General features: G+C 44.4%; 1 protein-coding gene across 11 annotated transcripts in view; it reads left to right on the top strand.

Moving 5' to 3' along the window:
- ARHGEF9 (Cdc42 guanine nucleotide exchange factor 9) overlaps window positions 1-24,039 on the top strand; it is a 193,382-nt gene that overhangs the window by 116,998 nt on the left and 52,345 nt on the right. For all 11 annotated transcript variants that reach the window (XM_069810878.1, XM_069810877.1, XM_069810875.1 and 8 more), the window contains 2 exons: window positions 8,094-8,273; window positions 21,072-21,263. In XM_069810878.1, the coding sequence (XP_069666979.1) occupies window positions 8,094-8,273; window positions 21,072-21,263 (372 nt within the window). The remainder of the gene's footprint in view (window positions 1-8,093; window positions 8,274-21,071; window positions 21,264-24,039) is intronic.

Below are 24,039 nucleotides of genomic sequence, written 5' to 3' on the forward strand. Positions count from 1 at the left end.
CAGCTATTATTATATAGCAGGAAGGACATAGACAATAACTTTAGTAAGGTGGAGAATAAGACTAATATCATACCCTGGAGTCTACTGCTGTACTTTACACGAGGCCAGGTGATTTCATGTGTGCCAGGCGATACCTTTTCAAGAAAATTTAAGTCAGTGAAAAATACAACAACTGAGTCCTAATGAACCTTTAAGTGTGTACTGATTCTCCACCTTTAGATATATATATAAAGCTTTGAACCAAGTGTGACAGTCTTTCCAGAATATGGGGATATCTAAGGCACTCTCACTCCAATCAGCCTCTTTCAGCTGAAATCCAGCCATTAGTCAAATTCATCAAAGGGCTTGAAAGCAGAAAGGGAAATTCTTTGCCTCATGCCTAACCTTTGTGTGATTGCACCTCTTCAGAGAATAAGCAAATCAAGTGGAAATGCCCTCCCATTTGTTTTGTGAATGAGCTGTGTGGCGAATCCACTATGATTTGGCATTATTCAGTTTGTATAATTTCTGATGAGAGGTTTAAAAATAAATACACAATCAAAGGGACTATGGGGAGATTATACAAGAGCAAAAGTACAACATGATGGGGTGGGTGACATCTTCTTGTATGCTTCCTTTTTGTCTGCTCCGTCAACTGAGTGAACCTGCCCTAGTTGTGAAAACCAGTGAAATGTTGGATGGAAACACAGGTTGCAGCTTCTGTTGTCTGTGCGGCTCAGGTGAACACCCTATCGAACCATTCTCATGCTCATACCGAATGCATGGTTTTCATGGAGGAGACATACGAGTGGATCTCAGCAGAGCTATGAATGCTTTCCTTGGGAAATCTTTAAGATGACGGCATTGCTGTTGCAGTAAATGGCCCCATGATTAACAGCCCTATCAATCTGTGTTGTAAGCGTTACTGCTCGTGAGGGAGCAATGCAATTAAAACACAAGAGGGTAGAGCAGCATGAGGTGCCTTTCTTCTGGGAACACGGGAAGCAAAGTGGTATTCTCATTTGGCTGGAGGTTTGCAGATCATTTGTGTCTCCTGTTCTGCTGGGGTTACTTTGAGCATTGATTTCTTTACTCTGAATGCCAGCTCTCTGTATTTTCTTGTTTGAAGATGTTTTGACTGCTGCCATTATGGAAGGGCCTGTTGAATACAATGGGAAATGCTATTGTTATTTTACAGTGCTTTTATGTTGTCTGAATAAAGGGCATGTCTATACAAGAACAATTTGAACAAATGGCATAGTCTCACCATGTTTTTCCATCTCCCCTTCACAGCCTGCTCCCTATTACTGCTGTCCTGCTCCTGTGGAGGAGTACGTAGTTTATGTAATGCTGATTTGAAAGGGAACTACCCAGAGCTTTTTTTTTTACTGTTATAACTCTATTGACACATTAATAAATGATCTGATAGAAATATTTCCCTGCCTTAAGATTATTCATATTACCTAGAGGCCATGGTCCTGGAAACTTTGTAGGTACTTAGACTTTTCTAAGGAGATGGTGATCTATGGTAGATTTCTTTGGGGTTTTTGGGGAAGGTGGCTCTTCATTAAGTGAATTTTGGACTAGTGAGAAATTCTGTGCTGGAAACTCAATGAAGAATCTTGTGGGCTAACAATGATTGTTTATCCCTGGAAGAGGTATGGGTAGGTAATAGCGGTTTTTGTGGCTTAGCCTCAAAATGAATCACCCCTCTGAAAAGACTTCTGCTATATTGTGCCCATTTCAGTCTCCAGGGACCAGCAAGTCCCTGATTTCTGTTTCCAAGTTGGCCCATAAGAAGCCAGTAAGTATTGATTAGTTGGGAATACTTAGCAAAATTTTGTAATACTGGCTGATTTCACTAAAACATGTTTCATACTTGGCTGCCTCACTGCAGGCAGTTGCTGAGAAAGAGCAGATGTTAGCCTCCAACTGTGCATTGTGGCTTTGGAAGTGAGCAAAGTCAGGGAAAATGCACCAGATGCATCGGAGGCAGAGGCTCACCCATTCCCTAAACTCTTGTTCCAAGAGGCCCCATCTTGTAGAGCTGGAGCAAAGTCCCTTTGCAGTGTCACAGCTGGTTCATGGCTGGTAGATATAAACCCTGCAGTAGCCTGGAAGAAGTTGTAAACCTTGATTTAGAGGTCACTTTCTGAAATGTACTTTAGAAAAACATCCTAGGTGGTGATTCTGGGCTTTTTTGAGCAGGATGTGCTATAGATACAGACCGCAAGATAGGAGGTGACAAGGTGTGTGAGACCTGCTGCTGCAGGAGGGTCTTTCATGGCATCCCCCTTCCCCTCCTCTCCTTTGGGTCATGTAAGTTTGCTCCAGACTTGCTCTAGTCAGCAAGGGTTAGGCAGAGTGATTCCACCATGTCATGTAACAGGGTGTTGTTCCTGTTATTCCTTCTATTTTTATCTTCCCACTTACTTTGATGAGGAGAGTAATTTTATCTTGATAGCAGTGCCACAAAGCCATGGCCAGAAAAAAAAAAAATTTGCGAATTCCAGAACTGAACTACCACTTTTGAGGTCCTCTTATATTCCTTGGAAGCTGCTCCCCCCATGGCATTAATGACAGTCCCTCCCCTTTGGCTGAGGTCTAAGGGAAGAAGACGACAGTCGGGATCATTCACCAGATGGGCATTTCTGAGCTTTCCCAACACTGGTGAGGACAATCACAGCTAGGTGAGTTCAGCAGAGGTTTTGCAACGATGTACCACAATGTGCTGGCTGTGGTACAGCCTTCAGCATCCCTGCCATGGCATGCTGTGGTGTGCCAGGGTCAGGAGCTCTTGGCTGGCACACGCTGACGGCACTGCATCCCGGAGGTTGTGACTTGCAGAGTCCTCTGAAACCCTTTTTTACTCTTTGTTGTTGTTGTTGTCATGTTATTTTGGCAGCACCTCTAATGTAATTCAGTATTTCCAGTGGCCACGTTCCATCCTGGAAATTATACCAGACTAGAAGGGAAAGGGAAATCCATACGGACCTTAAGTAGGAATGATTTAATTCCTTTCCACTGACTTTACTTGCTATTGTGAAAGCATTCACCTGTTGTACACAAGTGTTAGGAGTGTCTTAAATAAGCATCTTTAGAGTGAGGGTTTGTGACTGAATTATTGGAGCTTTACAGAGCGCTTTGGAAACCTGTACTGAAAATCCCTGGAAAGGTTGATGGCGTGTGATCCTGGCGATACAGTGATAATACACCATGTTCTTAGTGTGTGTTCCAGAAATGTGTCAGCTGTGCATATAATTAGAGAGAACATTGTCTTTTTTCCCTTTTTCTTTTCCTCATTAAGTCAATTTATTTGTGTGCTGGGACACAGAAGAGGCCTCTCATCTGTCTGTCCTGGTACTTATCTTTGGCCATGACCAGGCGTTTGCTAGGAGGTGAAGAAGGACCCATGACGAACAGTGACTGGTCCCTAGACTCTGCACAACATCCCAGTAGTTAATCTGCTCTTCTGCCCACTAGGAAAGTTTTTTCTTCACCCCAGACAGAAAGTGGTTGGCAGTGCTCTGAAGTCTCCCATAAAACAGTAAAAATTATTCTCAGGTCTGTTGTTAAGAAATGCTCTTGGGCATTTCTCCTGCACTGATGTTACATGGTGGGAGCATTGAGGAACTTTTCTCTTTGGGCTCTTTAGTTTGAACAACCAACTGACAAGAACAATTGATTTTAATGGGAGCTAGGACTTTCACCTGGAAGACAAGCAGTATTCAGGGTATGTCAAACCCAAATGTACATTGTCCCCTATTGCATTTCTTCTAGCTGCCTCCCTCTTCTTATGAGTAGGACACTTTTCCCAAATATCTAAGTCCTCATTATTGTAAATTTACAAGGCTGAGATTTTGGGAATTCTTCTGGTGGGCATGGAGAACATAATTTTAGTTACAACAACCTTTGCATACTGAGAAACTGCTGTGTCTGGGAGAGTGTGATTTAATATTTGACTATTCTTATTGTGATTATTATTGTTAAATCCAGGTCTTTGTTACCCCTTTTTAGTGATGCCCAAATTGTAGATGGGATGAATGCAAGGTGTTGGAAATGTAAACTCCTGCATCACCCAATTAAACACAGAGAAATAGTAATTTCTAGGGCATGATTCACCTCACTTGAAGGTAGACAACTGAAATAGCCAAGATGAATCACACTCCAGATGTGTCTCTTTCTCTTCACTGATTATAAAGCAGTCCAGATGACTGTCTCAGATGCTGTGTGGTAGATGTCTAAAATTATGGGAGATAACTCCCCTTTGAGGTCTTTGGCTGAGTATGTCTGACCACAGTGCTAAGACCCAGATTTGAAACCAAGAGACATGAACTTTCCGGAGTGAAGAGCTCCTGCGTTGAATTCACTTAGAAAATAATATTTTATCCTGACCTTTCGCTAGTTCATCATCTCTTGCTGCTGCAGATGTCAGGTTCTGTCTCTGTAACCCTGCCCTGAAAGAGTCAGATGGCTCCACAGATGCAGCACGATGTCTTGCAAAATAAATTAAACTGGATCTTTTAATTTTAGGCTCTGACGTTCTTTCAATGGACCCAGCACATGCAATGGCTGGAATTCTGCCATCCCACTGCCATCCTTTTTTCACAAACTGAACTGTATTTGTATTTCGAAAGGCCAAGGCTTGCTTTCAGGCTTCCTGGCATGTGGATCCCTTTCTTGGGCTAGCAATATGGACCGGGGCTGGAAAGGACCAGCTAAAGGGGCTTTTCTCCTGTCTGCTGGCACTAGGCAGTGAAAACCAAGAACTTACAGCCTTTCTCCTTGAGTATCAAGAAGCACCTTGCAAAGCCACCTCAGCTCCTGACATCCACTGAAAGCATCTTCCAGATCTCTGCATTAACAACAGAACAAGGCCGAGCACACCCCTCTGCTTTTCTGGCCCTCTGCAATTCCCTGCCAGCCCTTGCCACTGGCCAAGCCTTGCTCCTCAGAGCTGGGATTTTGTGCCTCAGGCTCGGAAATGTGCTTTTGCAAAGTAGGCTAGGAGGCTCTAAAACACAATCCCTCTGAAGTTTGGTTTCAGTGATGTTTCTGTGGCAGTTTGTGCCCAGAACTGCCTGTGTGTGAAGTGACAGCAAAGTCTATGTCAGCTGAAGCAGAAAAAGCAAAACCACAGCTTTTGCGTAATAGCTCTGTTCCTGGTTCATCATCAGTGAAAAATGGACTAAAATACCCAATGGCATTAACAAAAGGAATGAGTGTTAGGCCAACCTGATTTATTTTTTGACAAGAAAACTGATTTTCTAGACAAAGAGAATGTACTCTGCCTCATTTATTTAGATAAGCTAAATGCAAGATCACAGGGAGCCACTGGTGGGAGGTAGCCATGGGAAAAAGGGGGAGATGTTAGGTATTACTGCAAGATTTCTGTGACACTGTAATAAATATTTCTTGCTATTTCACAAATCTCTGGTAAGGTCTCTCTGGGAATAGTATTTACAGTTCTGGTCATCTATGTTCAAGAAAGATGCAGGCAAAATAATCTAGATGCCTAAAAGGGCTGGTGAAATGCTCAGGGGAAGGAAGAGCCATCTGCCAAGACAAGGCTGAAAGAGCAGAGCCTGCTTAAGCTGGGAAACCGCAGGGTGGGCAGTGTCCATAGGTACGGCAAAGGGGAAACACTAGTGAAGGAGAAGAGCTTGGTCCTGGGAGAAGAACAGATGACTGTTAACTGGTCTTGAATATATTGAGGGGGGGTTCTTCAGCTGCGAAGTCTTCATTCCTTCCAGATCTGTCTTGGGGTTCTTTGTGGTTTGAACTGATTCAGATTTATGAAAGCATCTAGAAACCTTGATTGAGAGTGACGCGAGGTGTTGTGAGGAAGCACTGAAACATATCACTACCTGGGTTGAGCATTCACTTGTTGCAGTGGAACCAGAAATCAGTCTTTATAACTGTTATTTTTCCAGATATAGCTACCCTACTTTGCTAAGTGAGGGCCCAGAGCTGGGGTGAACTGAGGGTCCTACACCATCTGACTTCAGCTGCCAGTAGTTTGGATGGATCCTCTGGTGCCCAGCTCCTTGCAGCTCTGTATCAAAAGCCCAAACATGAGATAAACCCACACTAATACAGTAGATGCCCTCTGCGATAAGTTCAGCACATCGATTAGGTCCATTGCATGACTCTTCAATGAGAGCTTGTTATTAACCTGTGCCGTTGTTTTCTGTCTGCTATCAAGTGATCTTGTGAGGCTTGTGCATAGAAGGCCCCTATATGATATATGAAGAAGCCATGTTTCTTTTACAGCTGATTTTGAATTAGAAAGGACGATTTGTCAAGATGGAAGTAGAAAGGACATTGTTTTACTTTATCTGCTGTAGGAACAAGAGATGTCCGCTGACTAGATACATCTTGGCTTTGAGGATGAAAGGCACTAAGTGTCAAGTTAGGCTCTTGTAGATCTTGCTGGTTTATGGACAACTGATCCTAATAATTGAACAGCTGAAACTGCCACTGTAATTGTCACAAACTGAAGGAGCTTGATTTCTTAAAGGAAAGTCAGTTCAAGGAAAACGGTAAATCAGGTCCTTTTATCTGTTGACTGAATTGCCTGTAGGGACTTGAATGCTCTTAGATGTTTATGCTGAGAACCCTGCAGCAGTGCTAGAAGGTTTCCTGCAAGTTTTTACTGTGCAGGTAGTTATTAGCAGGCATTTTGGTAAGCCCAACTTACAAAAGAGCTGTTAAGAGCTCTCTAACCATTCCTAGTGCTTCTATACTTGCATAACCACTGCAATGGGTTATTGTCTTTATGCTTTGTATTGCTTGCCTAAATTGAAAGGATATCTGTGGCTGTTAAAAGTCTTGCTGTGTGGAAGGTCTGTAATGGCTGCAGCGCTGAGCTCTTTGTGAACTGAAAATCTGATTTGGAGGCAAGCCCAAGTACATATTCAGTGCGTCTCAGATGGCAGAATTAATGAACAAGGTTCAGGATGGCTCTGACGAGCTAGTAAAGTCTATATTTGCTAGGGCAGTCTTACTGTTCAGTGCAGAATCCCTGCAGTGGACGACACATAAACACAATTTATTATTCTGTTAAAAAATACCTAACTATCATTCTGAGGAGCAGTGGGTGTCCCAGGCATGGATGGATGATTTGTCTCATGGATGTACAAGCATCAGTGTTCGGATGAGTCCTTCCTGCAAGCATTAAGCAGGAGTTTTGTATATATAAAACTAGGTGGCTCACAATGAAAACGAGAACCCGTTAGGTCCTTGCCATGGTGCTGGCTCAGCTCTAAGGTGACCATAGGCTCCACGTGGAGCGACGTTCAGTAGGTCCTGTCAGACACAAGTCTGGCCTCAGTCCAGTTTCTAGTGGGCAGGTATCTGCACCTTGAAGACTGTCACGACAGCCAGTGCCGGCAGGTTTCTTGTGGGCAGAGCGAGGTTTGAACATGCTGTGGAGCTGGGCTATGCTCCAGGTTGGGTCTGAAACAGGTCAGCAGGGTGCCACGGTGCTCTTGTCTGCTGTGTAGCTTGAAGATTTCAAAAGCAAGGGCTGTCAGTACCTTACCAGCACTAAACAAATACAGAACTTCCAGTTTTTAAAAAAAATTGTTCTTCTAAATATGTTTGAAAACTTTGTTTGGATTTGCATGGAACGCCTTCTGAGCGTCAAGCTAACATTTGATCCTTTAACTGAGCAGACTTGCTCTGGAACAAAAATTCCTTTGCAGGACACCATCGCTTGGTTTTGCCACTTTGGGGAACTCTCAGCTATACATTATGCTAACCGAATTGTACCTGAAAGCCATGTGCCTAGATAGATGTGCATGTTCATAAAGACGGTGTGGCGGTGGCAGCAAGAGGGGAGGTGTTGCTTTTCCCCTGCATAGGGGCAGGATCTGAGAGGCACTGAACATCCGCACACAGTACTCACTTACGTGGCATGGTTAGGAACAGAACGGTGGTCTGTAGAAATGCTTGCAGTCTGGATTACATCATATGAGGGTGAAATTGTTATGGATTGGAATGGGGGAAGATTGTTTTACTTTGGCTGAGCGCTTTTTTCTGTGCTGCTGCTGTGCATGTGCTTGCATTGGGGAACTGAGCTTTTATTGACTGCTGGTTTTCTGTTTTCAAAGCTGATCAGTGGTGGTTCTATTGTAAGTGCTGAGGCAGTATGGGATCACGTCACCATGGCCAACCGGGAGTTGGCGTTTAAAGCAGGAGACGTTATCAAGGTCCTGGATGCTTCCAACAAGGACTGGTGGTGGGGTCAGATCGATGATGAAGAAGGATGGTTTCCCGCCAGCTTTGTGAGGGTGAGTGACTTTTTTCTTTTTACCGCTACAATGAATCACTGCCAAAGCTGCTCCGAACGGTCAATGAACTGAACTGGTTGCTGTGTTTGTTATCATTGATGCTTATTTCCAGTGTGTCTGTTTTCTGTCTGAAAAATGGGGGGCAAAGAAAGTTTCAAAAGAAATGAGTGGGTTAGAGGGAGGCTGGAATAGGTGTTGGCTCTGCTTTTTATGCTCTTGGGATATGGAGTGACCTTTTCTGTGTGTCTGTTGTAGCATCTCTCCTTAAGCAGTTCTTTGGAAAACCAGTTAAGTATTGCGTGGGCTATGAGTAAATGATTTGGTGGGGCCTAAAAGTTCACACCAGCTACAGATGACGTGCATTTGGAAGAGCTTTCTGGTCTGCCTGTAGCACAGGGAGGTGTCAGCCCCCCCTTTCCAAAAGTAGTGCTGCATTTTGACTCTTCAGCAGTTTTGGATGTAAAATTACTTCACTAATTAGTCTGTGACCAGTTCTGGTTATTTTTTTAAGGAGACAAGGAACCATTTTGCTTGTCATTGTGGTTTAACTGAAACCAGGACACTTGTCTCTGTTTTTCTGCTGAAGCAGATTTTGCTGTACCCAGCCACCTCCAGTGGCGATCCAGCCTTTCACAAATAAGAAGGATTTGAGCACCTTTTTTTTTTTTTTGCTCAGTATGTGTTAAAAAAGCAAAGGGACAAGAAGATGCCCTTTTTGCTGTCGTCAGCTCCTGCCACATTATTTGGGTGCTCTTGAGCCTTCCTTGGGGAGTCAAGAAGTCGGCTTTGACCTTGTGCACTTCCTTCTGCTCTCCCTTCTGTGCAGGGTTTGATAGGTGGGATCAGAGATTTAATTCCTTTAGAAGCTTAGGGGATATGGTTCAAAAAATGAAGTTTTCTTTTGCCTTGTAAAATTGTGTGAAAGATGACTCTTTCCTCTGAGCCTTCCAGGCAATTTGACATGCTCCATAGTGTCAAAGGGAAGACTGTTCTCTCTGAAACGCACACTGAAGACCATGCCGCATCCCAAGGAGATGCCAAGTTTGCTTTGGTTCTCCGCCTGTCTTACCCTCCCTCTTTTGGGCAACTGCGCATCATCAGCATCCCTGTTTGATTACATCACTTCATCTGGGAAATAGCCACATGGATTAGGAAAGTTGGGTTAAAATGTATGAGCTGGTGTTTCCTAGCAATGTACAATGACCACCACCGACGGAATCCAGACCTTTGCTCACTTCTGCCTCCCCAGTGCCCAATTTTTGTTTTCCCCTGTTGTACTCATGATACAGCTCTTGTGTCTCTCGTAGGTCTGGCCAGTGCTAAGAGTGAGGGATCAGTGACTGGAACTGGAGCCTGGGCTGCCTGCGTGAAAAAGTTTATGCTGTTGTTCTGGCCCAGAATAACAAATAGTGTTTGGTATTTTGTTGAGTAGGACACTGTGAGTCTGATCCTGCAGCCAGTGGAGGTAACAAGTTTGGAAAATGGATTTGTATCAGCTGTGAGCAAGATGATAAACTTATTGCAGAAAATACTCTCACCTGTGTCACTAGCACATCTCATCTGTGTTCCTGGCTGGGAAGGCTGAATTAGAAAAATCTGTCTTATTATTTTTGCTTGATTTAGCAACTGAAATATTCTGGGCCAGTTTAACTTTTCAGTGCATTGATCAGTGCTGTTTTCTTTTTGATTCTGCGGAAAAGATTTAATATCCTTTTTTGTGTGTTGTCGTAAATGTAGTGTTCACGGTAGGTTTAATAACAGTCTTGTTTTGCACTCTTCTGTTTTCTAAAAAACCACACCAAACAACTAAACAAACAAGCCTATTTACTCTAAGGCCCCAAAACCATGGATCATTCGGCTTGCTGAACTTTCCATCTCTCCCTACACTTTTCAAAGGCCTGGAGGATGATTTTAGAAACTGGGAAAAACAAAGGAGAGGAATCAATGAATCTCAGGCTGTTGTACAGAGATATCTGAACAACATCCTGGAACAAAACTTTGTGCTTAGGATCATGATGGCCTTACCAGGCAAGTTTCTTGCCCATTCTGTCTAATGTCACAACCCCGCAGCTTGACTTTACTCCAACCACATCAATCCTTCCATCAGCTCTGCAAGAGGCCAGCTTGGTTAATCCATCTGAGATACACTTGTTCAGCACGGGCTGGGACCAGACACCTGCCCTGGGACCAACTGCTGTGCTCCCAAAGGCGGGGAAACTGCATGGTTTTGCTGCCATGAATGATAATTAATATTTAAAAATGACTACCAAGTATTTAAAAAAATATGCAAGCAGACGGAGTTCAGGCATAGTTTGTCCACAGCTCTGCAAGGGCGGGCTGAAGGGGAAAATTTGCCACTCGGGTTTACAAAACAGAGCTGCCTTCTCCACGCAGCACTTCTCGGTGTGCTGCCACGAGGCAGCCCACTCGCTGGTTGTCCTGTGCTGAGAAAACAACTGCCATTTGGGCTGTCATGTTCTCCTCTCCTCTGTTGGCTGAGGTCGCTTGCTTGCCTCTTCATTTCTATTCTTGCATATTCCCCCCTCCCTTCACTCTCTCTGTCTTTCTTGGTAAGTAATTTGAACCAGATGCCTGCAAAGCCTCTGGGGCCTTTAGTGAAGGTGCCTGTAACCCCACTTCTGCTTGCAGGACCATTGCGGCAGGTTTATGCTCCTTCAGGGTCCTGTCAAGGACCATTTAACCTGAACCCTTTTCACTTTGCTCTTCTCTCCGTTTTTTTCTTGTGTTTCTTATTAAGCTGATCACTCTTTCACAATGAGGAGGCTGGGTTTTTTCTCTGTTGTACTTTGAGCCCTGCTTTTTTAAGATGATGCCAGAAAACTGCCTGATTTAGCCTGGGTGGTTCTAGTTTTACTTGAAAACTAATTGCTTTCCTTTATATCTATATTTCTCTTATGCAAGTACAGGAGGAAAAGGGAACAACATGTTGCGTAGCAGAGAATCAAAAGCAGTTCAAGTAAGGGATGACAGGACAGACCAGACAGGTATAAAACCAAATAGGACCAATTTCAGGATATTTCAGACTGCAGATCTCTTGTAGGTACTAACAGAGGGTGCAGCAGAAGATCACTGCAAAGTTAGATTCCTCTAAAAGACATTTGGATCAATTCTGAGGACAAAACTGGGCTGGAAACCTAGTTTGCAATGAGATGTCTGACGCTTCTTGCTCTCCAGCCAGATCATATGAAAATCTTTGGCAAAGCATTTGGCACTCGCAAAATCTCATAGCAGGAATAATTCACATTTGCAAGTGCAGAGGAAAACAGTAACCTGCTGATTCCCTTGGCCCCTTTTACACACATAGTCGGGGGGTTGCAAACAAAAAACACACGTGAATTGCCTGCACGTACAGGAATTGTCTCCATGCATAACACCTGCAGTTATCCTCTTAACAGCTTGAGACATGGCTAGAAGAAAGGGGGAGAGAGGAAAGCCATAGAGTTTTAGGAGCACAGGAACTTTCAAGGAGAAACTGGATGATAAAGCAATGCTTTTGGGGGAAGAGAAAAGGCACAGCAAACGAGAAGTAAAATTTGGAGCTAGTAAGCAATGGTGAATGGTTTCCTGCAGGAAGCCACTGCACTCAGGGAGAAAGTTATGAAAACCCGTAAGTCATTAGAGAGGTGGATGAGAACTCCAGAACTAGATTTAAGGCTGAATAATGAGCTGAGTTTAGGACAGGTGAAGGTATCCATGTTGTATTTTAGTGCATGTTATCAAATGAGCGTACTGGACAACCACAGGGTGCAACCGTCAGTCTTGTGATTAGCTGCACAGTGTCTTTGAATGTCCTGTCAACTTTTAGGAGCCTGAGAGGGTGGGAGGTACAATTGGAAAAAACCAGCAGGAATTTTAAACAGGATTTCGTATTCTTCTAGTGGCAATGCTACTTGTTGCTCTTCTCTCCTTTGTGGATGGCATAGCCTTGGGCTGTCTTTACATGATGTGGTACAAATGAGGTTTTGCATACCAGCACATCCACCTTTCACATCTGCTAAAAAAAATAGGCTTAGTGTTTGTAGGGAGTAATGTACAGCACACAATAATAGTCCAGTACTGCAAATGGATCAATTGTTGTACCTTATGGTCTCCTTTAGAAAATACAGTAAGTCTCAAAACAAAGTTTTGATTACAGAGCCCAGCATCAAGAATCCAAAATGGCCAGGGTGCGATTCAGACACTCCAAACACAGGAAATCAAATGGCATCGTGTTTGGGCTCTGACATATTTTCACAGAAAAAGAAATAAAAAAATGAAAGCTTACGGATGTTTAGTTCTGTTAAATCTTTCTGTAGAGACATGGCAGAATGCACCCATCCTGGGCAGAGAAGGGGATTTATTTTGTTATAAAGCTCTCCTTAATCTCTTTGGATACTAAGAGGCAGACTGAGTTTCCAGAATACATTTCTTCTCACCTCAACAGCAGTGACTCTTCCTTTGTTGTATTTATGAAGCTATGCTAAAGAGCAAATCTGGGGTTGAGGAGGTTTTACTACAACTTCTTGTAGAGCCTGGTGACTGTTGAGTTGTTGTGCAGAAATGAAGGGTAATGGTCCTCCAAAGGCTTGAGCAAAGATGGTATATAAATTCTTTGTGGTCTGTACCTCTTACATAGAGGAAAATGTAGGGGTGGATCAGTGCAGCAATGCTTCTTGTTCTCTCTCATCTTTGCCTAGGTTTCCCCAAGTGTTGTAATTTTAGATTGATTTTCCTGCTAAAAAGCTGCCTTTGACCCACTTTATTTTCTGCTGCTGAAGGAGAAGTGCTAGATAAATTGGTGTAAGCTTTTAAGGCACTGTTTAGAAGGAGACTCTAAACCTGGAATCTTGTCTTTGTGCCTAGCAGCTCGTACACTGTTAGGTAGGTGAGTTTAGCTTTTATTCGTAGGAGTTGTGAATACTCTGTATTGTAGGCATAGTTCCAAGCCAGCCATATCTTGGTGCCCTGTCTGCTTTTTTTTTGCCTTTAAAATCTCATTGTATGTGTAGGGATCTTGATACAACAGCACATCACTCACCCGCTTTTCCGTCCGCTGCAGTCATTGCATTAGGATTTACTTAGCGCCAATGGCAGTGGCATCAAGGTGAGATTTTCCAGAGAAAAAGAGGATGGTGCTGAAGTAGCATTCACCTGTTGGACAAACAAAACGGTATGTGCTGCAGTGCCTGCTGCAGTCGGTGCCTTCTAAAGGAGATTTTATTCTCCCATGGCAAATCCAGCATAAAAATAGCTTCTGGTAGAGGTATCACACACAGTGCAAGCAGCACTCCACAGTGACAGGATGCACTGCAGACAAACTGTGGGGGTTTTCATTTTTTGTTTTGGTTTTGGTTTTGTTTTTTTTTTTAAAGTCAAGCAGCATTTTAGCATCCAAACGCTGCCTGTGGTAATTGCAGCTGCCATTATCGTGACAACTGACGCCACTCAGACAGCTCAACATCCATCAGATCCCCAAAGGTTCAAATGCTGGCACTTGGGCCCTTCCCTGTACAAGCTATCTTGCAGGTGCAACACAAGTGTTTTGAGGCCATTCGCTGAATCAGGCAGACTAGGCATAAATCTTTGCAGCCCCTTCCCTGTCCTCTGCCAAACTGATAGTGAAGAATGATCCTTCCCCTGAATGAAGCAGTGGCTTCCTCAGCCTGGCAAGGTTTCTGCCATGAGCTGCTGGAGCAGCTGAGCTTTCGGTCTTCCCTGTTGTGCATTACATACAGCATCACACAGCAGGGGCTTTTGATTTTTAGGAAATGGGGAAGGCTGAGCCCTAACTTAGAGTATTTTGGTGGATATAGTGTAGCACATCCAGTTTATTGCAGTGCCTAAGCAACTTTTGCTACATGCTCCCTGGCGAAGCTCCAGCCCATGGGAGTCTGTGCATTTAGACTGCAGGAAACAGAGGGAGTAAGCATAGGGCAAGTTCTTTGGAACCATTTTTGTTCACCTTTCATGGATACAGTCTGAAGCTGTCCCTATGGGGTCCCCTTTTTTCTCATTTTCCAGAAATGAGTGAAGGGTATTTTTCACCTTGGGTAAAGGGAACTTCTGAGGCTGGGAATGGAGAGTTTTAGAGGGGAGAGGAAGAGCTGGAAGTGGATTTGCTGAACCTGGGGAGTTGCAGGAGGGAAAGAGAAGGTATCAAAGCATCTGTGAACTGGAGGGAAGTGAAGGATGGCAAGTCTGGAGCCAGATTGCAGAGGGAAAAATTCAGGCTGTGGGAGAAAATAGTGGTAGGACCACAGGAGAGAAAATCAACTTGCTTCAACTGCCTTTCCTTCTGCTGCCAAATGTCCTATTCCTTGTCCTGGAAGAGGATACGGGGAGAAGACAGCCTGTGTTTCCCAGTGAACAGCATCCCAGCCACAGTCCCACACTATCCCTATGCCTGCAGCCTGCGCACAGCTGGGACCGGCCAGAGCAGCTGCTGGGAGGACAGGCAGCATCCCTGTGCCTCTTGCCACCTGCCAGGTCCTCACCTCCTCTCTGAAGGCAGGGAAGGGAGAAGCATCTGCCCCAGGGCATTTGCAGAGCCCAGGATGGTCCGTGCCTCCTGCTGAGGACAAAGAGAGGCTGTTCCCGGATCACTGGAGTGATACGTGAAGACTGATGATGTTTTACTTATGCAAAGCTCTGCACCGTGAGCCCTACTTGATTGCAAATAAGCAAGTGATCTTTTTAATCCAGTATAGAGTCCAACAGAGCATGCATATGATACAGTGCATGTGGCTGAAAACAAGGGCACAGCACTAGCTAACCACCAGCTTATGGAAGAAGTGAGAGGAGGCAAACCCTGCGGGTTATGGAGCAGCTCTGCTGAGCAGGGCAGCCTGGCTAGGTGGGTAAAATAGTCCTGAGGCTCTGTGCTGCAGCTTATTTCTGTAGGGTTAATAGAGTCCCATACACTCCCTTGCAGTTGTTGTAGGGCTAATGACACTGTAATACCCCTATTTGGTACCAGGTTTTGGTGAAGGTTGGGCTGCTCACACTGTTATTTGTTATAAAGTCGCTGGTGAGCAGAGATTGAGTGGAATGGCAACAGCTCTCTGGAAGGATCTGCTTGTATCATTAATCTGCCACATTATTTAATTGTGAGCTAGAATCCATGATGGCACATTATCTGCTAGTTTTGTCCTTGTGAATATCCAGTGGAAGGAGATTAATAATCCAGATGGCTGGTGAAATGTTTGTTTTATCATGCTTTCTGATTATTATGAGGCTATCAGCCCTCAGTGCCTATTCAAGTAAAATGTCCTCTATATACAGTGTATGCATTCAGCAGTCTAAATATATAATAATTACAGGTCAGCTAATGTTGGATCGGTGCCATTTGGTGATTTTATGCACCATTTGGGTATAGCTGCAAATTGATAAATCACATTTCTACAGATTTTATATAAATCACATGTTAATATTAACTAGCACAATGAAATGATCACTTTCTCTGGCTCCCAGAACTGGGTCCTTAGGCAAAAGGGGCTTTTTTTATTTGACTATTGTACTTTTATCTGCCTCTGCAAATTATTACGTTATGCAGGAGCTGGTCATGACTTCCTAATTAGGGTTGAATTTTGAAATAGGACTGTGAGCCTCATGATAAGCCTGTTCTCCACATGTAGAGTGGCCTTTCAATGTGAAACATCACTTAGGACTAGCATTATGCAACTTGAATTTTTTCTCTCTGTAGTTTTTGTTGATTTCTTTTAATTAATTCTTAATACAAAGCATTTAAAATGGTTCTTAGGGCAAGCTTCATTGTTTGGCATGCTGGACCTTTTTAATGGTGTGGCAGAGACCCACACAGTGCCATATTATTTCAGAGCCCATGTTTTTTTGCATTGCAGAGGTGTTTAAAAAGGCACTGTAGGCTGATACATTACAGTAGGGTTGTTGATGATTGCTGAACAGCTGTTATTATTTATTCTTTAAAAAAAAAACAAAAAAGGTGGCATTGGATGCAGTAATTTAGTCTGGTACCCCAACCCCCCATTTCTGCCAAGCCACAGCCCCTAATTGCTGAGGAGGACAGGACAGGAGCTGAGAGAGTCTTCCTGAAATCCAAGTGAGCAGCAGAGCTGACAAGCTGCCAGGGAACTGAAGTCCCATCTCTGCTCTGTGGAAAGCCCCACAGGAGCTTCACAGAGGTGGCAGCCACCCATCCTGAGCAGGGAAGACTGGGGAGATGAGGTAAAACTGGGAGAAAACTAGAGTTTTGAAGTTTCTTTTGTAAAAAAAAGATTTGCAGTGGGAGGGAGTTACATCTGTGCTTGTGTGTCCAGTGTGTATGTTGGAAAAGCTGGGGAAGAGAGAGCCCCTTTTCCATTAGTGGCATCTCAGCTGTTATCCGCAGCAACGAAGGTCAAGCATTTCAGGCAGGAAAGCATTTTTGGGAGAGTCATGTGTGTCTAAAACATAGTGAACACCTTACTTACAGGTGACTGTGGACTGGGCTAAAATAGGAACCTTTGCAGCATTGTCTAAATCAACTAAATATGACATTTAATAAGTTACTGGGAAAAAACAGTGTCACCCCCAGTTTGCTCTTCCACCTTACTGTCGCCTGCAGCACACCATCGTTGCGGTTTGAGTGAGCAGGTCAGTGAAGCAGAGAGGATCTGGCTTGGAGTAGTGGTGTTGGGTCAGAGGACACAATTAACACTTTAAGTGCAACCTTCCCTTGCCCTAACACAGCCCAGCTCCTTCTCAGCACAGGCACAGGAAGATTTGAGAGCTGAAGTTTCAAAACCAGCCATACTGCATCAGACCAAAGGTCCATCTAGCCAAATTGTTGCTCATGGATGAGTACAAGTGTGTGGCGAGCCCACAGTGTCCGTATTTCGAAGTATGCATGAACTTTTCTATGCCCTCTGCTTCAACGTAAAGTCTGTCAACCTCAAAAGCATTCATGAAAAATGTCATTGGTAAGGTAGATTGCCCCAGTTTATAGATAGGGAAAGCCTCCACCAGTTTGATTGGCCCAAGGTCAGCAGCAGAGCTGTCAATGTAGCTCATCTTTTGTGAGTCATGGTCCAAATTTCAAATGATTCCCTGGAAGAATGATCTTTGCTTGAATTACAGAGAACTTTAGAGGTTAAGACAGAAAGCAGGAGTGTTTGAACAGCGCAGTGGGATTAATCCTTTCAGCAGCTGAGGCTGGAGAGCATGGGGTGGAAGGCACATTCAGCTTCCTCTGTTACCGATAAAAATGTTGCATTTGTTTTTAACCTAAAGCAGAAGTCATCTAGACTAGAACTGTAGGGTTTTTTCCTTTTGGGAACATGGATCCTAGCAGGAAGGAGCAAAAATTTCATTAAGGAAAAAAGTAGGACTCCTGAGATTCCCAGATGTGGAAGCAGGGAGTGTTCCTGCAGTGCACAAAAGGCAGACCAAATTCTGAGGTTTTCAGAAATGAAAGTTTGCAAGCTTGCTATTTGCCTTAGAGTTTCAAAGCCTTTAGGACTGATGCTTTCAAGCTTCCCCCGCCCCCCACTATTATGATTAGATCTTTCTTGCTTTATTTTTTAAATGAAAATTGAATTTTTTCTCCTGATCACTTGACTCCAGGAGGTAGAACTTTAAAAACATCCTCTGTTGCCAAACTGGCAGGAGTGTCATGAAACTTGGTAACAAGCTGTTCCAGTTGGGTTTGGGAGAGCTGCAAAACACCTTTTCATAGTAGCAAGAAGGCAGTATGGGAAGTTATTTTTAACTTCAGCCAACAGGGTTGGTTACCTACATTGATCCTGCTCGATTTTCAATGTATATTTGGTTTGGAATGCCAGTAAAGCTGTCATGAGGACATATCCCTCAAAGGACTCCCCATGCAATTCTGTCCTTCCCAGGTCTAGCCCATTTTCTCTTCTGAGGATGGCCCCAGGTTTTCACAGCAGAGCCCCCACTAAAATCAGTGTCACTGGTGTAAGTAAATTGGCCCCTGAGGTCGCTTTGGCAGTCTTACACCGGCATGGCAGTTATTCAGAAGCAGCACTTGGACATTTATTTTTCAGCATAAAACACTGCTCATGTACATGAAACATTGCTTTATCTCAATGTAACTGAAACTTCTTCCAGAGCAGAGAGTGGGGTTCGCTGGGAAGAGGCATGTTTTCTAACATGGCTTTTTTCTCTGAACAAGTGACATTCTTCTGAAATTCATTTTAATGTACCAGGAGAGGTTTTGCATGCTGGATTCTCGTATCTTTGGGTGCGATTAGATCACTAGCTCAGTGCCTCCCCTTGCAGTGACCCAGGGCTCAACCAGGCCTTCCAGTGCTGATGGGAGTCCTACAAAAAAGCCTTTCAGAGATCCATGTGCAGCCCCACAACTGGGAGACAACATGACCTAGTCCATCTTTGCAGCAGATGCCACGATGGAGAACCGCATCCTCTGGGAAGGACCTGGGGAAAGGCATGCAGAGCTGCTCCCAGGCATGCTGCATCTCCAAGGGGTTTCCCTGTGTCCAAACTGGTATAGCTGGACTGGCTGGGGTCACTGAAATGCCCTTCTGCAGCACCCAGGCCTTTAGGACCAGCCCTGCTTTGACTGCAGCCAAGCCACCCTGGGTGCTGCCAGTGCTGCGGGACCACAGGGCCATTCTGTTCCTGGATGCACCCCTTCCCCCTGGGGTTCATCGGGACATAAGAAACGAGAACTGACAGCCGTATTCAGTGGCTTTCACTTCTGCTCTGTCACACAAGACACTAAATTGACTCTTGGCTGCGCTGTCTTGGGGAAAGGTATCAAGCCTTTGTACTTCGAGAGTGGCTCCTTCATGCAAGGGGAGCAGCGCTGAGGTGGCAGGAGGGGTTATTTCACCTCCTTCGCAGGCTTTGGCACGTCTCTCTGGTCTTCTGATGTGCAAAAGGAGGTCCCATGTTGGCAATGCAGGGTGGGGAACAGGTAGGAGATTGTGTGGGCAGAGCAGGCAGGATGCCTGGATCCATCCTGGCTCTGCCACTCGCTCCATTAGGCAAATGGGCTACACTGGGTTTCCTGCCCTGGAAAGTGCCTGGCACTGCCAGGACATGGCATGAGCACAGCCTGGGGTCAACAGCTCTCTGCTACTCTCAGCACAGGGTTGATGCCTCCAGCAGGTCCTGCTCCACTACTGGCAAAGAGGGCATCTTGTCGTTTAAACTGCTGCCCTACGCACCCTCGTATAAAGTCCCTGATAGCTCCCGGACACAGGGCACAGTCGTGAGCAGGGTGAAAAGTCTGGCTTTTTATTGCTTTGGGGTTTTTTTATCCCCTAAGTTTGAGGCATCATTAACATTCTGCTAGAGAAGAGATGGGTTTTCTTCAAACGTCTCTCAACATCTTGGCCTTTGTAACTCACTGTAGGATAACAAAATGTGGGAGCTGTAAGAAGTGGTTTAGCAAAACATGATATTGGTTAGGAAAGCAGGGAAGGAACATGGGCAGGTCTAGGTTTTTTTACTTTACTAATTTATAGGAACACAGCCCTTTACAATCTGTTAAAACCAAATTTAAGCTGAATAATGGGAAAGTATTAGAAACTATTAACACTGAAAAGAAGACTGAAAGACCAGGTTAATGATGCAGTTTGTGTGGACCGTTTCACTGTTTACAGATAGATGTATTTTTATGTTTGAAAGCCTCCAGTATTTGGGGCTTTAAATGCTGAGGAGAAAAATTGCTTCATTTACATGACAACTTAAGTCATCTCTGTAAGACAGCAGTATTTCTGTCTGGTTTAAGCTTTATTTAATGTTTGTTTACAGACTATGCTGAGCCCAATTTTAGTTGATCAGAGTTATTTTAAGCAGGTTTTACTTGAGGTGAAAGGTAACAAAAGGACAGTCTTGTTCAAAGACACAGAAACTAGGAGGCAGCGTTATCCTTTAGTTTACAGGCTCAATGTATGTTTTTTATTTGGTAATGGAAAGAAAATTCAGTGTGCTGAAAATGCAGTGATCCTTTTTCATTGCTTTTTGCAGTTTGTCCCAATTTAGAGTATTCAGTGCCCAGGGGTGCTTGGTACCCCGTCCAAAGCTGCCCTCAGCCCCCCCAGGTTTTAGGAGACTTTATTCAGCCAGTCTGGTCTCAGTGTGGTTTAGGGATCACAGTCTCAGGGTGCTGAGAGAGGGTGTTTGCCTGAGTGAGAAAGGCTCTTCATGTGAAATGATGAGGAAAGCTGCTGTGAAATGAAAATCAATGCTCATTCACAAATCCTGGCCGGGGAAGTTTACAGAAAACTCATTGCCACAACCTGGTTAGCCTGGGCTGATGTTTACATCCGGTTCAGAAATCTGAATGAATGTATCTTAACCTTTGTAAATCAGTCACCTGTAAAGGGCTTATTCCTCCTCCCAGAGGTTTCTTCCTGTTTGGACAGACCCCAACTGATGGTGGAACAAGTGGTGCTTTACACTAGTAACTGCAGTTTTCTTTAGGTTGGTCTGGTTTACATATGTACATCTTGTTTCAGAGCACTTGACAGCATTCAACAGTCCAGTTACCCTTTCACATGATTATTTTATATTTGGGATCAAAACTGTCAACACTTGAAATCCCTTTGCGTACAGCAGTGTGTGGGGAACCTTTTGGAGCTGGTTGCACCGCTATAAAAATGGACTGCCTGGGCTGTAAGCTGTTGTGGACACCACGGTGCATTGCTGGCAAGAGCATCACCATTGCTGTAAGGAGGGGGTCGATCCAGTGTCTCCCAGAGTCATGCAACCCAAGACCCAGGCTTCTTTCACTTGTTGGCTTTCTGATGCTTTTATGAATAAGCCTGTTGCTCTCCTCTCTCCTCCTCGCAGCTATGGGTAAACCAAGAAGATGGAGTGGAGGAGGGAACCAGTGATGTGCAGAATGGCCATTTGGATCCAAGCGCCGACTGCCTCTGTCTCGGCAGGACCGTTCAGAACCGGGACCAGATGAGAGCCAATGTCATCAATGAAATCATGAGCACGGAGCGCCACTACATCAAGCACCTCAAGGACATTTGCGAGGTACATGGGAGCTGTGACACTGGGGTACTGCAGCAGGACATGGGATGGGCTATTGAGAGCTAAGGACTGGGTTTGTCCATGAGTGATGGGGGAAAAAGATGCAGTGTGTTTGAGTACTGTGTCTAATAGAGGAGCAGCATCTGTCAATAAGTATTGATACTTCTGAGAATTTTCTGCTGGATCTGATAATTACCTCCAGCTTGTATTAACTAAAAGTACTATTTTCTGACCTTTTTTCCATGCCGCTTTGACTAAAAAATGATGAGGTTGAGATCCTTCAAGCAATCCTCTTAATTAAAAGCCAATGCCAACTACTTTTGAAATTGTGATTGAGGAAATGAGGTTGTAATTAAACCAATCGGTTACCCATTTTATCTGTGTCTTTCATATTGGGTTCACAATTTCCCCTGGCTCAGGATGGGCCCCATTTGCCTTTTCTTATGGTGGGACTGAGAGCAAAATGTTTTCACCATGGGAAATGAAGTAAGTTACCTTTATCCAGTGTAAGGGCACCAGTAAGCAAATGAACTTTGGTGACTGACCCCATGCATCTTCAAGTTGGTTCTTCTTCATTATGTTACAATTAACCTCTACAACCCCTTACTGCCCAGCAGCATGCAGAATTAGTGCCATGAGCTAAGCCCAAAGTGCCGTGCATGTGGTGCTGGGTGTTTAGGAAGGGGAGTGCATGGCTGCACCGGAGAGTGTTGCAGGACAGCTTGGGCATTGTGTGTAGAGCATATACTTATCACTAAGAGGCAGAAGTTTGTTAGCACTAAAATCAAAGCCCATGGCTTTCAGCTCATCCCTCTGAATGTTTAGGATTTAGCGAGCCTGTGCCCAGTCTTTGCAGAGTCAATGTGGTGAAGCCCCTTGTGAATTCTGCTTAGAAAAATGTCTTCCTCCCTTCATGCTTGCTACTTTTCTATTGACAAGGCGAAGCAGCCATCCAAAAAGCATCTATGACGCTTTTCAAATATGGAAGAGTCTTGGGATTTCAATTTGGAAACAAATGAGCTTAATTTCACTGTGCTATTTCAGTCAGAGGGCTTTGCATTGAAGAAGGGAAGAACTGCAGGAACTTTTCCACATATTGTTTCTTTTCCTGCATTTGCACTCTTCTTTTGAAAAACTAAATAAACCCTAACTTGCATTTCCCAGCCATGTCACCATGCTTTTGCCAAATCAGATTCTCAGGAGATACAGATAGGTATAGCTTCAGTGACATCTGTGGGGTAACACTGATTTACAGCACCTAATGATAGGTCCCAGATAGGAAAGAGATTTCTAAGGCTCTTTCTTTGCTCTGTATGATGCAAAATGGTATTGAGGGGATAAATCTTACCTTCAGGTAGAGCACAGGAAATGATTCAGCTGCCTCTCTTAAAGAAGGAGGAGGACCAAAATGGGCATTCTCATCTGCAAAATGATGGGCTGCCCCTTGCTGGAGAGAGCCTCATTGTGCTCAGTTAAATCAGAGCAATCCATTTGCCTCGAGAAGGCTCAGAGACAGCTCAGTAATGCCAGGCATTTCGGTATAGCATGACGTGACTGTTTCTGTTTGTGCACAAGAGGAGGGGGGCTAGAGATGGAGAGATGCAGGCTGGCTTGAGCTCCTCTCAGTGCTACTGGATGAATTTGTACAGAGGTGTTATTTGTGCTGAAGAATGAGTAGACACCAGACAACTGCTGATGAGATGCAGAAGTGCTGTTGACCGTGGCAAATTCCCCTCTTCCCTTCGCTCTTTATTTTAAGGTGTCAGGACAAACAGCAGTGATATGAGGTATTGGAGAGGATGAAAGGAGTTCTGGCTGGGTGGTGAAGGTTGAGCCTGATTTAGTACTGAGTTTAGCAGTGTGTAGTTATACTCTTGTTGTTGAGCTATAATGAATAACAAATCCTAATACCAGTGAGGCACCTTAAGACGTGTGGTTGTTATCGGAGGACCGTAGCCCCTGCTAGGTGATTAAGAGCCCTCCAATTGCTCTTTTCTGCTTCAGGATGTATTTCCACTACCTGCTACTATATTATTATACACCATGTTATTATTCATAATACCCATGGTACTAGTCCTGCCAAGTCAGGAGCTCACAAGCTAGCCAGCACCAGAATGAAAATTACCTGCGCAAGCCAAGACCTGTGTGCAGCAGTTGGCTTGGAGGGGAATTCCCCATCACAGCAAAGCCATACTGCCCTGACAACTGCTGCTGTTGTGCCCTTGCTTAGAGTATGAAGGACTGAGTGCTGCTTGGTGAAACAGTTTTGTGAAGATTTCTATTGGGGGTAAAATGTGGAGTTTTCCCTGGACTGCATTATCAGGAGTGGATGGATCATTATTCTGAAATATCACCAAGGGGAAAAGAAAGAAAGAAAAAAGAATTTAGCCTTAAGGGAATATGCAGCAATAGGAATTTCAGGCTTAACGGTTAGAGCTTAGAAAAATAATAATGTACTGAAAACTAGGCTTTTATAATGGGTAGCAATAGCCAGCCTTACTGGCAGGCAGTGCTGCTCACTCACTGTCCTGTAAAGCACCACATATACACATGGCCATCTCCAGGCTTGAAAAGATATCCCCCTGCTCCTGGGGTTTGATCGTGGGAGGATGCAGGAGGGCACAGGGTCTGTCTGTGATGTGGCAGCAGTGAGACCAGCAGAGCAGCCAAGATGCTTGGTCAGAATAGCTACCTTGATGAGAGCAGAGGGCCAAGAAGGTGGTTTGAGCTGCAGCTTGCGGTGGGGGGTGCAGGTGGAAGAACGAGACGCAGGAGCGCT

Source organism: Haliaeetus albicilla, chromosome 23 (genome assembly GCF_947461875.1).
Source record: "Haliaeetus albicilla chromosome 23, bHalAlb1.1, whole genome shotgun sequence".
NCBI lineage: Eukaryota > Metazoa > Chordata > Aves > Accipitriformes > Accipitridae > Haliaeetus > Haliaeetus albicilla.